Below are 18,601 nucleotides of genomic sequence, written 5' to 3' on the forward strand. Positions count from 1 at the left end.
GACCTTGGCAAGTCCTTCATCCCACATCTATTATTTTGACTTTGGCATCCTGGACAAAGACAGCACGGGTCACGTTTAAGATTTGTTCAGTTCTTAAGGATGGAAGGATGAAGGAGTGATCCAAATCAATAAGCGTAGCTCTGTGTAGCTGTCCTTCTGAATGTCAGCAAAGGGAATCTCAAAAACTTTCAAACACCCTCCCCAAAAATGTCATCACGAAAATCATAGATGGCTAGAACAAGGGAGTGGAAAGACTTTTATTATTTCCATGTAAATTAATTTTACATCACGGTTTGTGAATTCTGATCATTGTCATCAGAGAGGGCATCACATTTTATTTTCAGGTCAAAGTGCGTATAAATGTTTCACAGTCTTTGTCTAATTCATGTTCCTTCCCTTACACTTCTCCTAAAGACATCTGAGGCAGACTGATAATATGATAAACTCCCCAAATCACCAAAGTTGACAGTGAAGAAATAATACAAACTCTTTTCTTGAGCTATGTTATAGAGCAATGATCCTGAGTGCAGGAGTGACAGGGAGAGCTGCCTGTCTAGGGAAAACTGCTCACATGCTGGCTGCAACCTGCAGCACCTGAAGAGTTTAAAAGAATTAGGGGAACAGAATGGGAAACACATGGAGGATGGAAATCAGACTCCTTAAAAAGGGGAGCAGGATAGGAAACGAGCGAGTTCACTGTCTATGACAGGATAGTGTCAAACAAGGTCTAAAACCAAGATTGCAGGCATGAATTCAGAAGTCAAAACTTCTAAATGGCTTTTAGACATGCCCATCAGATAACAAAGGGATCCTCTTCTCCCTCTTGGGCCTGGGGGAAACGGATTCCTCTTTCACCCTCTAGTGCAGACCTCCAGCCTCACTTGCTTCTTGGTAGAACCACCAGGTCTTCTGCATGAGAAAAGTGTCTCTTAACCAAAGCCATAGTTGGGAGAGACCACATCAGACTCAGGAGTGCCATGGTCCCCACAGAAGTAGAAATGCAACACCCACACTCTGGGGCACAGTTTCAAATGGCTGTCAAAATTCTTCAAGAAAAACAATTTCTGTAGTTGTACATAAAAGTGCCAATGGAGCAGAGATATTTTGCCTACATTTCCCTCTGAAGATCATTCATAAAATACACAAGGTCTGTCATCTTTTGCATCAAACATGAAATGCATTTTCACAAAAATATGAACATTAGCCTTTTCTAACAGATGTTCATAAAATGTTGATGAATCAGTCCAGAAGCTTCAAAGATATGCAAAATCAAAATATAAAAAATGTTTTTCTCCAAATCTAGTACACAGAAGTGAGATATACTACCCTTAAAAAGGAAGTTTTCATTTAGTCTTGACTCTTTAAAGAATGAACTTAGATACAGGGCAGACTATTGATAAAAGCCAGAAAGATTTAAAATTTCACCACCACAGATCTGAGCTTTGTGCTGTTTCCCCAAATTTTTAAAATCATACAGTGAAGTTATACATACTTTCAGTTTGCGGCAGGGAAGCACGAAGAGAAGAAATATGGAGCTACGTGGACCTGTTTTTCCAAATTCATTTTAGATTTAGTCCATATATGTGATTCATATAATAATCCAGAGGCACTCCATCCTACTGTAACAACTGCTTCCAATTCCACATATTTCAGGACTTAGAAGGTGCATAGTTACACATGCACTATAGATTGAGGAGAACTGCTTCCTACTATAACCTTCTGAATTTGCAGAACTTCAGACCATTGTTAGTTTCCCTATTTCTAAACAAGAACATCCAGGAAATTTACCCCCCCCTTTTTTTTTAGCCAAGATGTCTGTATGTAAGTTTGGCACATAGGACTTAACAAAGCTGGATCACCAGTCTTTTGAGATTGGAAAGAATTGTTTTCTTTCTCCATATTTTCCTCCTTCTAAAAAAACCCAGCTATAACTATAACATGGCCTTCAATTAAAATAAAAAAGATGCTGGTGTTCCCTTGAAAAGAACAGGAGTCCACTGGTAAAAGTATAAGAAGATCCATGTTGTCTCCCTCAGCAGCTAACCAGATAACCAGAAACCCAGAAACTGATGTTTAGTCCTGAATCTTCTTACCAGCACTAACAATTAGAGGTAGGTTGTCCCCAGGGATTTCCTAGCTGGCATGGCTAAACTCCTTCAAGTCTTCCTGCCTGACCCTCTTTTACTTTGGTTACATGACCAATGTTTGTCCTGGGTGCTAGAATGCCAGGAGGAGAGAAAATGGTCTATTTTTTTCCAATGGCCACTGATACTGTTAGTATTCAAAACCCAGGAAGTTTTTCATGGTTCAGGCTCTTACAAATGCAGTCAGAGGAACTGAAGAAGCTCCATATTTTTTCCTTCTAAAGACTATTAAGCCAGTCTCCTCGTGTTGCACTGAATGATACAGGAATGTGCCTTTTTCCAAGTAACAGATCTGAGTGGCTGCTTCATGCCCACAAAAAGCTTGTGAGGTAAGGAAAAAGCAGGATCTGTTCTCTTGCCTATGACATACAAAGTTTTAATACGCAGGGGAAGGTTTTTTTGGCACAAGAGGTCATTTAGTCATGTAGCCATGACTTACCCACAAGGGTAAGTCAAAAATATGTCTCTAGGTTGGGAGGATCCTTGGATAAAATGAATTCAGCTGGTTTCCCTCTGAAGGCTCCTTTTTACTATGCTGATCACCCAGGTGGAAAACACCTGTTGCCCATTTCCTGATAAGGGTTCAATAATGCTTATTCTTATTGCTGACCTGGTGCATAGATGAGCTCATCCTTCTCCAATCTAAAACTTTCCAGATGGGTTGGAACTACAATTCCCAGAATTCTTTTGTTCACATGGCCTCCAGACCACTGGCTAAGAATTCTGGGAGTTGTACAGTTCTGAAGGCCATGTTGCCTAAGGAGTACTGGGAATTGTAGTGAAATTAAATCTGCAGGGCAGCAGTCTGAGGAAGGCTGGGGTGAATGCACATCGTATCCTGAACCTGGAAAGAGTTGGCTGGATTTTCAAGCTATGCACAAAGATCTCCCTTTAAAAGGGTGACTTAGATGTTTCCTCCTCTTTCTCTCCTTCTAGAAATACAGACTGCTTTTTTGAGGGCCTAACAGCACGTGGGTGTTTGCATGTGCACACATACATTGTATCTTATTACAAAAATCTTAACACATATTTGGATCTCCAGAGTGGGCAAGCAGTTTAAAGGGGTGGTAATTTGGAGCAGAGAAGGGTTAAGAGGAGATAGTTACAGCTCTACCTTATAGCTTCTCTCTGGGGCAAACTGCCTGCTTTTTCACCCCAAAAAAGCACCCTTGGCCTTTATGTACTTCTGCCAAACATGGTCGTAACGGAAGGAAGGAAGGATGGAAGAAAGAAAGGGAGGAAGGAGCTAAGGTGTGCACACAGTGAAACATGCACATGGCACACATGTGGGTACTGACAGAGCTACATTCACATAACACATTTCACCTGGTTATCAAATTGAGCTTTTTGTGTGTGTGTGTGTGGGTTTGCACAATATATCAACTTCAAATGAATCAAATAGGCTGGGTTTGCATAACATGCTAAGCTATATAAAAGATAAAATACTAACCAAGGTTAAGAGTGACAATAAGCTCAGTATGTTGTGCAAATACAACCACTAAATCTTCAACTGACTGGGCAAAACATGTTGTGTGAATGTCATCAGACACGGGCTCCAGGGAGCACGCAGACCAAACATCTGCACAGATCTCTCAGTCTCGCAACTTCCAAGGAAAGGCTAAGCACATGCTAAGCACACGCATAGACTCCCATGGCCTCTTCGCAGAACAACAAAGTGGGGCTTGAGCATCCAAGTATGCAAGTCCACATAAACCCAAGGCACCACTTTATAGGACAAAGGTTTTAGAGAGGATCTATAGAGGTGTATTGGGGGACAGGATAGCAGCCCCCATCCTAATGCCAGCTTGTGAGCAACTGCCAGCTGATGACAGAAGCTTATGTGCTCAGCGGGGCGTGCAAAGCTTTTCGCAACCACAAAGTGTAAAAGGAGAAAGTCAAGGATCCCTCACTTCCCCTCCACTTTGCGGGATGCACATGAGGAGAAGGACATATTCACAAGGAGTATTTACAAGAACCCGGGCTGCCCAGACCATCTCTGTGCAAGCCAGGCACAGAACTCATCCCCCAAGGAAGGAAGCAGGGAGAACCAGCTCCCAGTGGTTTTTCAAAAACCAGCTCTAGCTGGTGAGCTGGGTGCAGCTGGTGGCAGGACTCAGCAGGGGAAGCTTTTCTTCAGCCCAGCTCATACAGAGACATGCAGGCTTGGGGCTGCTTGCCTGCCCCTGCTGTACTCATTCAGACACTTCAGCATGTGCACACAGTCCACCATCAGCTCGCCGGTGTGTCTCCCAGAAGACCCGGTCCAATTGCTCCAGCTGTGGACTCAGGGGAAGTTGCATAGCCAGATGCATGCGGAGAGCTTCTAGCCACTGCTCCAACCGACTGAAGGAAGGCCTGGAGAGAAAGAGCAGAAGAATGTGAGGAGTTTTGCTCGATCAGGCTAAAAGTCCCAAACAGCCTAGAGCAGCACCCCACAAACTTTTGAGCATCAGAGATTGGTTCTATGGAGAGCGGTTTTTTCCGCAGAGCAGGGCAGACGTGGTTTTGCTTGCTGCCTGGATCCCGCATGTGTGCAGATGGGGCTTCACTCGCTTGTGCAGCTTGGTTCTTGGTGTGCTGAGAATTGGTGCCAGTCTGCAGCCTGAGGATTGGAGACCCCTGGATCAGAGGGCCCTAGGCAGAGCCTGAAGTCAGCACTCCACACTATTTTTCAACCTTGGCAGGTTGAAGATGTATGGACTTCCCAGAATTCCCAATGTATGTGTTTGTGTGTATTTTCCCTCCATTAAATATACTGAAAGAGGACAAGAATCACAATCACCAGGAGTCAAAAACAACTTGAAGGCACATAATTCCTCAAAAATATGAGCATAGGCTACTCTCCATTTAAAGATTACAAGAATCATGGTAAATATAGGGGTAATCCTGAATATGCATCAGGATCTAATAAGAAGGAGAATAGTTTCCTCCAAGTTCTCTATACTAGTTCTTTCTCAACCTCAGTGAGTTGAGTGGGAAGCACTGGCTTAATTTGTCCTTCCAGGCTCTACCATCTGCCCTGAGGAAGATTCATCTCTTTCTCCAAGCCACATATCCTCTCATCCCCATATCTAGGGGCTTCTCTGACTCTCTCATCTGACACATCTGTTTCCTCTTGCTCACCGTTTCTCAGGATCTAAATCACAGCAACAAACAGCAATAGGAAAGAAGCTGGGAGGACAACTGGGAGGGCAGTAGCGGTCCAGGAAGCCTCGCACATTGAGGCCAAAATCCAAGGCTCGAGGCAGGTAGTCAGGGTCAGCGCTAACTCTTCCAATGATCTGTGCAAAATAAAAAAGGAGTTGTTAGAAGTTTATCTTGACTGGTCTAGCATTGGTTAACAATCTAGAACAGGGCTTTTCAACCTTTTCACCCATTGTACCACTTTTAGGATATGGCAATATTCGAGTACCACCAGATGTCTAGCAAGGTGTCAAAAACTTGACACAAAAAAAGGAAAAAAGTGATAAAGTACAGGTAGTCCTCGACTTACAACAGTTCGCTTAGTGACTGTTCGAAATTACAATGGCACTGAAAAAAGTGTCCCCAAGGCACAGCTGAGCAAGACACTTGCCTGCCCACCTGGCATTACTCTCATTCCCCTCCCCCATTACCACTTTTCTAGGATGGTCGCGTACCACCTGCCAGGTGCCAATGTACCACAGGTGGTACCCGTACCACTGGCTGAAAAGCCCTGATCTAGAACAGTGGCTTCCAACCTTTTGGGCACTAGGGACTGGTTCTATGGAGAAAGGTTTTTCTGCAGACTGGAGGAGGTGTGGTTTTGCATGCTGCCTGCATCCCGCGGATGAAGCTTTGCTTGTTTGTGCAGATCGAATGCTGGCATGCTGTGGACCTCTCGGTCCACGGACTGGGGATTGAGGACCCCGATCTAGAACAAGTCTCCAAAGATGGTCCTTTGGAGATAAACTGAGCCACATAGAAGAGCCAAGTAGAATACTGGCTGGCCCATGCCAGATGCCTCAAGGGCTTTTCAAAAGTCCGTGTACAGCATTTGTATATTTCATTTCAGTATCTCTGATAGAAATATGCAGAAATATGCCTGAGTATTCTTTACAATAATGCTAACTTTATGAGGCTAGTATTATCATTCTCACATTACATGTAGGAAACTAAGGTGGGGGTATAAGGAGTGGTCCTCAACTTACAGCAGTTCACTTAGTGACCGTTCAAAGTTACAACACTAAAAAAGTGACTTATCATTTTTCACACTTATGACTGTTGCAACATCCCCATAGTCATGTGATCAAAATTCAAATGCTTGGTAACTGACTCGTATTTATGACAGTTGTAGTGTTCCAGGGTTGTGTGATCAACTTTTGTGAGTTTCTTATAAGCAACATCAATGGGGAAACCAGATTGATTTAACAACTGTGTTATTAACTTAACAACTGCAGTGATTCACTTAACAATTGTGGCAAGAAAATGGGATAAATTCATTTAACAAACGTTTCACTTAGCAAGAGAAATGTTGGGCTCAATTATGGTCATAAGTCAAGGACTACTTGTATATGCCTGAAATAGCTTAGTGAGAAATCCCAAGCAGGTGAAAATCTCTCTCTCGTTCATGATTGTATGAGTTAAGGTGAGGTTGAGCCAAAAGATAGCAACTGCTTCAAAATTACCAAGTGAGCTTTCACTATGGACAGTGAACCCGTATCTGAATTTTCCCAGTCCTAGTCTAATACTTTAGCACTTACTAAAGCAGGCCAAGCACCCAGATGACCCTTAGGTGGCAGTTTTAAAATGTTCTTAAACGTTCAGCATCTCTCTGCTGCCATCTAGTAGTGATTGTCTAAATCAGTGTTTCTCCAACTCAGCCACTTTAAAATGTGTGGATTTCAACTCCTAAGGGAATTTTGAGAATTGGTTCATACATCTTGAAGTATCTAAGGATGAGAAACACTGGTGTGATAGCCCTGATCTGTATACCACACCAGGTCTTGATCATAACCAAGGCTCTCCGATTTTTTTTCAACCGAGAACGATACCAATTTTGATGTAATTTACCAGAGTTGCATGCGGATGCATTTAAAACTCAAAACAGGAGAAACAGAATCATCCCCTTTCCCTCTTTTTTTGCCATACCATTTTTTGCTCTTGCTTCTCAAAATGAAGTTAACTGCAACAACCCTTCCTTTAAAAGATGCAAGAACAAGGATAGAGAATGCTGGCTTCAGGCGTCTGCCCGAACCGCTCTCTGGAAATGTTCCTCTAGATTTCTCAACTGCACCATCTAGCAACCCTTCCTTCTTCACTGAATGCTTTATGTTTCTGGGACTCGCCTCACAAAGGATGATGCCGAAAGAGAAGACATCCACTTTTTCATCATAACTTCTCCCTGCAAAAAGAGGACAAAAGACAAAAGAACATATTTAGCTATCAGTCCCAGACATCCTAGCCAGGGGTGAACTATTGCTCCAAGTTGGTGAGTTCATTTAGAATTTGTAAAGCAGCTGATTGGCCCTCTCACAAAATGGCTTCCTTAAGGGCCCATGAGCTCTCATGATAATTTGTCCCAAAGTAACTGTAAGTGAAATTGCCCTTTTCTTTTGCTGCCCATTTTATCTTAGTTTCAATGTGCTCAGAAAAAATCCTCCTGTTCCTCAGGGTTATTCCTTCTGCTCATTACATAAAGATGACTTCCCGGACAGCTTCCCAAACATGGTCCTTGTTTTCCTCAGTTGCTGACCACAATTAAACCAGCCCTGGTGAGGCTCTAGTCCAGTGTTTCTCAACCTTGACAATTTTAAGGCATGTGGACTTCAACTCCCAGAATTCCACAGCCAGCAATGCTGGCTGTGGAATTCTGGGAGTTGAAGTCCACATGCCTTAAAATTGTCAAGGTTGAGAAACACTGCTCTAGTCTATCCCAACCCCCAACTTCCTTGCCCCACTCACCATTGATCATCTCAGGAGCCATCCAGTAAGGATTGCCCACCACGGTGTACCGTTTCCTTCGGTCAGGCTTCTTCAGGTTTGCTAGCTGGTTCTTCTCGTCCACCATCAGCCGAGCAAGGCCAAAATCAGCCACCACCACACTTTTGTTCTGTGTAAAAAACAGAAATAATCTTTTCCCCCCTTTCTTTTAATTATCCAGAGGATTTAACACTTTCAGTTTACAATGCTTTAATGTTGTTGGCTGACAAGACAGTATTTAAGAAAAGAGGAAATACCATTGCTCTCAGTGTCAGCTTCAAAAGATGTGGCTTGTTTTGAAAGCAAAACAAATATCAGCCGAACCTGATTATTTTAAATATTATTTATGTTATCAAATGTTATTTTGAAATGAACTTATTTCATACTCAGTTTATCTACTGTTACATTACATTTTTTACATTCATGTATTAAAAGTGTTACTATAGTTTTAAAATTAGCTTTATTTTTTTCATGGATGGAAGGGTTAATTCAACTGAAAAAGACAAAATTCTTATTTTCTGCAGAATGTTGACAACTAACGTTTACTGATTATGTGACAAACTATTATCAGAAATAGTTCCAGGGTTTGGCTTGGTGTTTTTTATAAATATTTGCCTCTAGCATCTCCACTGGTGAAGTAGGTGGTAGTATACCTACAGTCTTTGGAACAGCTAAAGAAGTGTCCGTGTTGGTGAACGTCAGCATTTTAAATCCATTTTAAATTTCCATCCTTTCAAAATAGAAAATGATTTTGTGGGATAATAGCTGTAATACTAAAAATGTCCACTGAATATAGATAAAAGTCAAGAAAGTATTATCACTGATATATCTGATACTTTTACATGTATTTTTTAAATACATACCAATCACACTATTCCCTTTTGGAGTAAGTAAAATTGTGCAAATAGTATGCCAAAAGAATTTCAAAAATGAGATGAGCAAAAGAGAGGGAAGTCTAATTTACACTTTCTGAGAACTTCATCAATCTCTCCAACCACGATTCTGTCTTTCTGATCCTTTTGACTCCTCCACTCATTCTCTGCTGTTTTTGTTTTGCCATTCAGTCCTCCTTCATTCTCTCTATATGGCTAACGCTCCTCAACAAATTCCTTTCCCACTGAAACTCACTGTTGCATTCAGTCCACATGCAATCAGGACCCATTTATTTTTTGTTTTACTGGTTCTCTATTTTTACTATTTTCAACTTTCTCCTTACATAGCCAGTTCTCATTTCCATGTAACAAAGTGAAAAGAAGTGCAGCGAGTTATTTTTATTTCTTTTTTTAAACATTCATTTCTTGAAACGGGCTTCTGTTTCTGTCAGCATTGAACATTTAAACATTTCTCCATGCAGTGTTTGTTAACAGAAAAGACTGAATTCAGGTTATTATTCATCAGAAACACTAGTCCCTGAGAATCTGAAGCCAAACAAAATAAAATGACACCTGGGAATGTCATGCAAAATCCCATAAATTTTAACTATTTCTTTGTTTGTTAGATAATAATGTAATTATTAAAATACATGACAAGTATTTTGTCCAATGCCTATCCCAATGAATTTTTTAGTTTTACTTATGAGATAGGAGTTGCACAATTATTCTTTTGGGAGGCTGAAAGTATTGTAAAATTTGAGAATCCTGATACGAAGTGTCAAGTGCCAGGAAAATCAGGAGATTCAGGCAGTTCAAATTAGTATAAAGATTTATTGCAAATTTAAGCTTTCTACAAAAAATCTGAGCTACTAACAGTCAAGGGAAATGAGCGGGAATAAGAAGGCATTCAAGATGGGCTGGACTTAGATCTCTTGTGGGCATGCAGGGACTCATGACTTATGACACGTTTGACCCCTCTCTCAGACTTACTCCTACAATAGGGGTAAGCAATATCCTAAATGGGTACCTGGATTCTCCCCAAAGCTGATTATTAAATTACTATAATACATTTTTCTAAACTTGTAGAATACAATTTAAGCATAAACTAACCAACCCAGCTGAATTTATAGAACATATTAAGCCTCCAGACTACAACAACAAAGCTAACCACAATTACATTTCATCAAGTTTAGCATGTGATGCACATACAGCCACTAAAATTTTAAATGATCTAGCAGTATGTGCACATTTTATACATATCCAACCATTTTATTTAGCCTCGAGAAAGCCAAATCAGGGGAAATGTAATGATACTGAATGGATATCACACTGAAAGTAAAGAGCTGTTCATAATCATTCCAGAGTATAGAAAGTGAGATGATGGGGCAAATTCTCATTTAAATGTTACAAAAAGTTTTTTTTTACTATTAAGAGCAGTTTGATAGCAGAAGCAATTAATGAAAAGAGCAGTAGATGTTCAAGCAAGATTGGACAGCTATCTTTCTGAAATACTTTAATATGATTTCTAGCAGTGGACATGGATTTAGGCTGAACAGGGTTGAATAGCCTAAATTGATTAGGCTATTGGGATTTCTCAACCTTGGTTCCTTGGTAATGGCTGGAGAATTCTGGGAGTTGAAATCCATATACTTTAAAGTTGCCAAAGTTGAAAAACAATAGCTTAAAATGGCTTTTTCCAACTCTATGATACTATAATTTTATATATAATTCCCTCTTTCAGCTTTCAGAAAAATAAACAACAAATCAATCTTGGATTAACTTCTGCCTGCCCCTGAGAAATCTACCTGTTAATTTGTTAAAAGTGTAGGAGACAATAGAGGGAAACAAACCTGAACTTGGCTACTAGTTCCAAGTTCTCACTTTCTATTCACACAGTAATCTGAAACAAAGCAGAGATTTGGAACAAAGTACAATCTGAAAACAGAGGCAGGTTTCTATGATCCTGCATCTTAAAATGTTATATATTTTCACAAATCAGAGATTGTTACATTCAAGACCTACAATAATCCTCTCCTTCATTTATTGTTTTTAAGATGTTCTTAAAAATTAAGAATACTCTTCATAACCTACCTTCTCAAAATGCAACATTTTCTCCTTGCTTTTAAAATTATTTTTATGTTTTTAAAATAAAATAAAAACTTAGCAAAACAAATAATATAAATAAAACTTAAATTAATGAATGAATTAAAAATTTGACCAGTGCTAGCTTACTTCTCGCACAAGGCAGTTGTGTGTATTGAGGTCCCTGTGAATGATATTCATAGAATGGAGATAAGCCTATAAAAAGAAATGAGAACAAGAGAGTTAGAAAGTTTGTTATTCTTCCATAACTCTTTTGTTTTTTAAAAGGATGTGGCTGACTTCACTTTATTCAGCACTGCTATATGCTCTTACCCTTCATATATATAATAACACAATTCCCATTTCATAGGAGGTTAATATTTGAAATGAAACTTGATCTATCTAGTATACAGGCAGTCCTTGAATTATGACCGGTTACTTAGCAGCTTTACAAAGTTACAACAAATTCATTTTACCTTGGGGCTAATTATGACCCAGATTTAAAATTCCAATGATCATATGACCAAGCTTCAGATGCCTGGCAACATGACCATATTTATGTCCGTTTGTAGCATCCCATGGTCACATGATTACATTTTATTACAGTTTTGCTAAAAATTGGCACTTCCAGTTTTTGGCAAAACTGCTCCCATAGTGAACCATTGGTTTGCTTAATGATGTTAATTGGCATTCATTCAACAACCTCAGAGTCACGTAACAACCGACGTAAAAAAAGTTTGTAAAATTAGATTAGGCAAGTGACCGACCTGTTTTACAACAGTCATGACTTATGACCATGATAAAATAGAATAACAGAGTTAGAAGGGAACTTGGAAGTCTTCTAGCTCAACCCCCTGTTCAGGCAGGAAACCCTATACCAGTGTTTCTCAACGTTTGTGTGATGGTGACCCCCGTCACACAAACGTGCCGCGCATGCGCGGCGCCGCCCCCTGAGGGGGGGAAATGGCGGATCGCCTTGTTTGGCGACCCCCGTAAAATGGTTGATCGACCCCAAATGGGGTCGCGACCCATAGGTTGAGAACTGCTGCCCTATACCATTTCAGACAAATGGCTATCCAATCTCTTCTTAAAAACTTCCAGTGTCGGAGCATCCACAACTTCTGGAGGCATGTTGTTCCACTGATTAATTGTTCTATCACGAAATTTCTCCTTAGTTCTAGGTTGCTTCTCTCTTTGGTTAATTGTCCTGCCTTCAGGTGCTTTGGAGGATAGCTTGACTCCCTCTTCTTTGTGGCAACCCCTGAGACATTGGAACACTGCTATCATGTCCCCTTAGTCCTTCTTTTCATTAAACTAGACATACCCAATTCCAGCAACCATTCTTTATATGTTTTAGCCTCCGGTCCCCTGATCATCTTTGTTACTCTTCTCTGCATTCTTTCTAGAGTCTCAACATCTTTTTTACATCGTGGCGACCAAAACTGGATGCATTATTCCAAGTGTGGCCTTACCAAGGCATTGTAAAGTGGTGTTAACACTTCACATGATCTTGATTCTATGCTGGCTGATATTTAAGTGATTGTCCACTAGGACTCCAAGATTCTTCTCACAGTTACTACTATTGAGCCAGGTACTACCTATACCAGACATGTCAAACTCATGATGTCATGTGACGTTGCGTAACATATTGCAGCTTTTTCCCTATTGCTGGCAATCGGGTGGGCACAGTTTCCTCATGACACATCCGGCCCATGGGCCAGCAGTTTCATACACCTGACCTATACTATATCTGTGCATTTGATTTTTCTTGCCTACATATAGAACTTTACTTTTTCACCACTGAATTTTATTTTGGTAGATAGAGCCCAGTGTTTAAATCTGTCAAGATCAGTGGTGGGATTCAGCTAGTTCGCACCAGTTCGGTAGAACTGGTAGCTAATTTTTTGTTGCCCAGGCTCAGAATGGACTTCCAAAAGCAGCATCCACACAGAGAACCGGTTGTTCACATATTTGAATCCCACCACTGGTCAAAATCCTTCTGTAAGTTAAGCCTATCTTCTGGAGTGTTGGCTATTCCTGCCAGCTTGGTGTCATCTGCAAATCTGATGAGTTCCCCATCTATCCCCTCATCCAAATCATTGATGAAGATGTTGAAAAGTACCGGGCCTAAAACAGAGCCTTGTGGTACCCCACTGCATATTTCCCTCCATGTAGATGAGTTCCATTGAGGACTACACATTGAATGTGGTTGGTCGGACAGTTACGAATCCATCTGGTCATAATGCTGCATAACCCACATTTTTCTAACTTATCAAGTAGTAGGTTATGGTGTACTTTATCAAATGCCTTACTGAAGGCATTTGGGCAAGCTCCATTATAATTGTAAGACAAGGGTTGCCTGTACATGAAACCCCCTGCCTCAATTTGCAGAGATTGTTTCTGGACATTTATGGTTAAGGGGGGGTGTCTTCACATTCTCTTTTTAAATGGTGCTGTGGAAACTTTAAATCAGGAGCAAAGCACAGGAAACAGATTGCGAACATATTTTTTATTTTAACCAAATCTGTGTCACCCACCCTTGTTCATAAGCGAGTAAGAATGAACCCAATTGAATCAGATTTTAAAAATCCACACAATCTAGCATTGTGCTTACAAGACTGGCCAGTAAGTTATTCTGGAAAGCTCACAAGTAACATGATTTGTTGCCTCAAGTTATGGAGGCTTCATTTGGTAAACAACTTTCATGAATTGAACACATACTTTTAAAGGCTAGTGAATAAGACCGAAAGGAAATTTTAATATGACTCCTGCAAGATTTTTTCCTAATGCCCCACAGAAATGCTAGCGTAGTCTGCTGCAAATTCATGCTCACACTCACCATCCCTGAAGCGATATCTTTTGCAAAACTGACCCGCTGGCTCCAAGGATACTGACTATCCTGGAAGAAAAATGTTGTTGGTGAGTGAAGTATCTGGAAAAGTTGGGGTGAAACCCATCTGGGCAAAAGATGTGGAGCATCTCACTTCTATCAGGATATGGAGAGAGCAGCAGGAAAGAGACTTTGCCTCCTTTTCATGACTAAAATCACAAAACATACTGTAGCTGGTTACTGAATTAATCATGTGTCTACAATACTCTAAATCAAAAACCTAACAGAGTATTATTAACTAAGCTTGTTAACTAAGATTGTTCACATGCAATTGTGAGATCTTTGCTGTTAATTAAGAACATTCAGTTCAGTTCAGTTCAGACCTGGGGAATAGTATTGTGAGAATATTGGTCACACTTGATTATGACCATCCCTATTGTACTTGATCCCTCAGTGGAAAAGTAGTTCTCTTCCTTTTTATATGGATGGGTCCAATTGGTCTTGACAGTGGAGAAGGAACAGGCTTTGGCTTAAACCTGACAAAAGCAAATGAGTGGTGTGGATATTTGGATCTCCTGATTGTGGAGTGATTCAATCTTTGATCCTGAATAGGAATGCATTTCTCTTTGGGTTTGATGGGCAACTTGATACTCTCTAGAATTCAGTTTGTGCTCTAGCAGGAGTGTTTTTAACATGTAATGTCAATTACGCCATGATGTTAAGTCATAATACAGTTGCTTGGCCACAACATCTATTGTGTTTTATTAACCCTGGCTTACTCTGCTGTGTGAACCTAGCCAGACTGTCTCTTCTGCTCTCCCTCCTCCTGCTCAGATGCTCAATATTCTCATATTAAGTTCTATGCCCTCACCATGCTTTTAATGAGCCCACGAAGTGTGCCTCCCTTGATGTACTCTGTGATGAAATTCAGCCTCTTGTCTTTGTAGAGGACTCCAATGAACCTCAGCACATTGGGATGTTCCAGGCAGCGCATTACCTTCACCTAAGGAACAAAATCACGAGACAGTTAATCCTGCATTTCTCAAAATCTCTTGGTGTTGACAGGAAACCACAGGGCATACAACATCAGGAAAAGCTTGGCAATTTTATAGCATATTTGGCTACTACCTATTTGTCTGTAAGCCCTGTAACAACTACTTGAACTTCGGGGACATCATGGAATGAAAGATTGTGGCAAATATTATGAAGGAAAAGCTTGTCCTAGAAGAGCATATGCTGTAAATGAGACTTAAAGAAATCAGAAATCCTTGCTTATTGTCTCAAAACACTAGGGATTACCATACAAATTAAAGAAGAGATACACAGATTTAAATTAAGCAACATTTCATGTGGGGAGTAAACATCAAAAATGTAAATGATACTAGTAGAAAATCAACAGAAAGGAAAGTTCTATAGACATTGGAATAAGCTGGAGTAACTAACCTCTTTAAGAAACGTCCTTTGAGTCTCCTCATCAAAACGGATAAGTTCCTTCATGACCATCACTTCTCCAGTCTCCCGGTGTGTCACCTGATAAAGAAAGCAGATGGCATTTAGGACTTTTAAACAAAGAGGAAACATTTGGAATCGTACAGTTACAAGGGATCCTAGAGGTCACTATAATGTACTCTAAAAATAATCTTGAGAGACAGGAAGAAGAGCTGCAGTGGTCTGATAGACGAAATACAAGTCCAATGGAGAAATGTAATTTGAAGAAGTGTCACAGAATTGATCTGCCCTAGTTCTCTCTAAGATAAAGGCAGGGAGGAGATGCACACTGAGGATTACCTTAGAAGACTTTAGCATTTTGTTTATGCATAGATCAATTTTCATTTTCAATTTTCTAGGAGAAGCTAAAATAATGCAATTATTTTCATGTATCTGCTAGTCCAATGTCCTCCTCAGTCAGATGTTTAGAGTCTGAACCACTGAACAATGAATGTGCAACATAGAAAGTCCATCAACAGGCTGGCTGGGCCAAGCCATAATTTAGATCCAGCTGATAGAAAGGGGCACAAGGTATCATAATGATTTTAACAGTTACACTTCTATACAGGTAGTCTTCAACTTACAACCATTCGTCTAATAAGCATTAAAAATTACAACAGCACTGAAAAAAGTTATTTATGACCTGTCCTCACACTTACAACTATTGCAGCATCTCACGTAAATCGAGGACTACCTATATATATATTTATCCAATGCAATTATTAAGGAAATCAATCCCGACTGCTCTTTGGGAGGACACATGCTGAAACTAAAGCCCAAATACTCATTGGAAAAGACCCTGATGCTTGGTAAGACTGAAGGCCAAAGGAGAAGGGGTCAGCAGAGGATGAGATGGTTAGATAGTGTCATTGACGCAATGAACATGATTTTGGGCAAACTCCGGGAGACAGTGGAGAACAGGGGAGCCTGGAGTGCTGTGGTCCACGGGGTCACGAAGAGTTGGACATGACTTAATGAACAACAATGCAATTATTATTCAAAAATATATAAATTTCTAATGCATATATATAACATATATTTAAACCTGTTGTATTTAATGTAAATGAGTTTCATATTTCATTATATTTGTCCATCTGTAGGCAATCTGCTCATAGGTGGCAAGTGCAATCAGTCCTCAATCCATTGAGTAAATGGAGCTATATGTTTCTCTTTCCAGTGCCCAAATATCAGTCTTTTGGCCATAGTAAGGACACAGAGAATCCATTTACACTGTCCACTTGCCATATTCCAGTTACTTGGCATGCACTGTAATTCAAAAGAATATAATTGTCTGAACATTTTATCTTTTGTTACACAATCATATTTACAGTATAAAGTCTACTACTTTTTCCCAAAACTTTGTAAGTAAAGGGCCTTGTGCAAAATGTAGCCTTATTACATTCCCAACAAAATGCTGTTCTGACACCATGTTTGTACCTTAATGGCCTGCCCAAAGCAGCCCTTGCCCAACACCTCGCCATGAATGAGATCCGAGGGGCGGAAGATGCGATGAAGACGGGAGACAACGCGCAGTGATTCTGAGCGACCAATATCTTTCCTCTGGGAGGAGGGGGAGCCCAGAGAGCTGGAACAAGGTGATTTATCAATGCTACAGCTCCTCCTGTTTGGAAGAAGAGAAATGCTCTTCTCAGGTACACATCAGGCATGCTCTTTTCACAAAAGAACAATATAGCAGTGTCCCAATATCTAAGGGGTTGCCACAAAGAAGAGGGGGTCAAGCTATCCTCCAAAGCACCTGAAGGCAGGACAAGAAGCAATGGATGGAAGCTAATCAAGGAGAGAAACAACCTAGACTTAAGGAGAAATTTCCTGATAGTTAGACTAATTAATCAGTGGAACAACTTGCCTCCAGAACTTGTGAATGCTCCAACACTGGAAGTTTTAAAGAAGTGATTGGACAACATTTGTCTGAAATGGTATAGAGCTTTCTGCCTGAGCAGGGTGTTGGGCTAGAAGACCTCCAAGGCTCTATCCAACTCTGTTATTCTGTTAATTTCTCTAGGTTCAGGAGGAAACTGGAAGACTTTCTTCTTGAACAACTTCCTGTTTGCCCTTAATTCCAGTTTAATTAGGATAACACAGCTTGCAATGTACCTTCATCTTTTTTGGATTAGTAAAAGATAACAAAATGGCTGTTTTCATAGGAGTAGAATCTGTGTCTCTGTTAAGGATGGGCAACCCGATGTTCTGCTGCTGTTGTTCAGGAACCTTATTCCTGATGTTCTGTTACTCAAGAGGTCTTGACAAGGCACAGTCCTCTTGGGCTCACAAGTTCCCTCATTTCTTCCAGCATGGAATCAGATTTACTTTATGTAAAGAAACCAGTTTGCTGCATGGTACAAATCATAATAAACTGCAGGATCCAATCTGGGTCGATCACTGGGACCAGAGGTTTTGGACTCATGCTGGAGCCCATTGTCAAGCAACTTCTCTCTCACCAGAATGTGTGTGAGAGAATGTGTGTCTCACATTCTGGAGAGAGAGAAGTTCCCTGAGGATGGGCTCCAGCATGAGTCTGAAAGCTCAGAAGACTAAACCTCTGGTCCCAGTGATCGACCCAGATTGGATCCTGAATCATTAAGTTAATTCAGTAAGTATATAAAAAGCAATGTGTAAATAAAACCAGCGTGAGACTGGAAAAATAGAAATGGAAGTTGGCCAAGAAGGCACCATCTTTGGGTTTGCCAGAGATTCTGTTTATAGTGGCTCCTTTTCTACCTGCCTCTACATTTACAACTGCAGGGTGGCCTTCTTCAACCTGATACCTTGTAGGCTGCCAATTGCCAACTTGGCTGGGAACTTTGTGAACTTTAAGCCCCTTCCCAACACAATCTTCCGGGCACTAAACTAGGGAAGAGGGCACCAGCTATTTTCTAGTTGCATTTCTATAGCATGAGAGCAAAAACTCTTCTCTGGAGGAGGGGGGGAATCAACTTCAGAGAGCTATCTTCTACTCAATCCTTACATGACAGAGCGTTGTCGAATGGCTGAAGGGTCTGGGCAAGGTGTGTGGCTGGGCGAATGGAGGGGACTGTGCAGCTCTGAAAGAGGGCTGCTTTCGATTATCTCATGAGGGTCGTGTTCAATGGTCAGCTGCAGCAGGCGACTGGTCTCTTGGATCAGAAGATCAATCTGTAGAAACAGAGAAGGCAGGCTGAGAAGAGAGGCAATACATTCTGACAGGCACAAGGCCACATTGTGGAAACAAAAACAGAAGAGGATGA

At 40.7% G+C, this 18,601-nt stretch overlaps 1 protein-coding gene across 1 annotated transcript in view; it reads right to left on the reverse strand.

The window, feature by feature from the left end:
* Nucleotides 1-239: 239 nt before the first annotated feature.
* Nucleotides 240-18,601, reverse strand: part of LIMK1 (LIM domain kinase 1) — a 48,357-nt gene continuing 29,995 nt past the window's right edge. The window contains 10 exon segments of the mRNA XM_039346252.1: nucleotides 240-4,499; nucleotides 5,268-5,425; nucleotides 7,451-7,506; nucleotides 8,067-8,214; nucleotides 11,189-11,254; nucleotides 13,878-13,937; nucleotides 14,740-14,871; nucleotides 15,312-15,398; nucleotides 16,794-16,977; nucleotides 18,343-18,509. Of these exon segments, the coding sequence (XP_039202186.1) occupies nucleotides 4,337-4,499; nucleotides 5,268-5,425; nucleotides 7,451-7,506; nucleotides 8,067-8,214; nucleotides 11,189-11,254; nucleotides 13,878-13,937; nucleotides 14,740-14,871; nucleotides 15,312-15,398; nucleotides 16,794-16,977; nucleotides 18,343-18,509 (1,221 nt within the window). The 3' untranslated portion in view covers nucleotides 240-4,336.

This window comes from Crotalus tigris, unplaced genomic scaffold (genome assembly GCF_016545835.1).
Source record: "Crotalus tigris isolate CLP2741 ecotype Arizona unplaced genomic scaffold, ASM1654583v1 scf7180000017987.690289119674:8195010, whole genome shotgun sequence".
In the NCBI taxonomy this organism is placed as follows: Eukaryota; Metazoa; Chordata; class Lepidosauria; order Squamata; family Viperidae; genus Crotalus; species Crotalus tigris.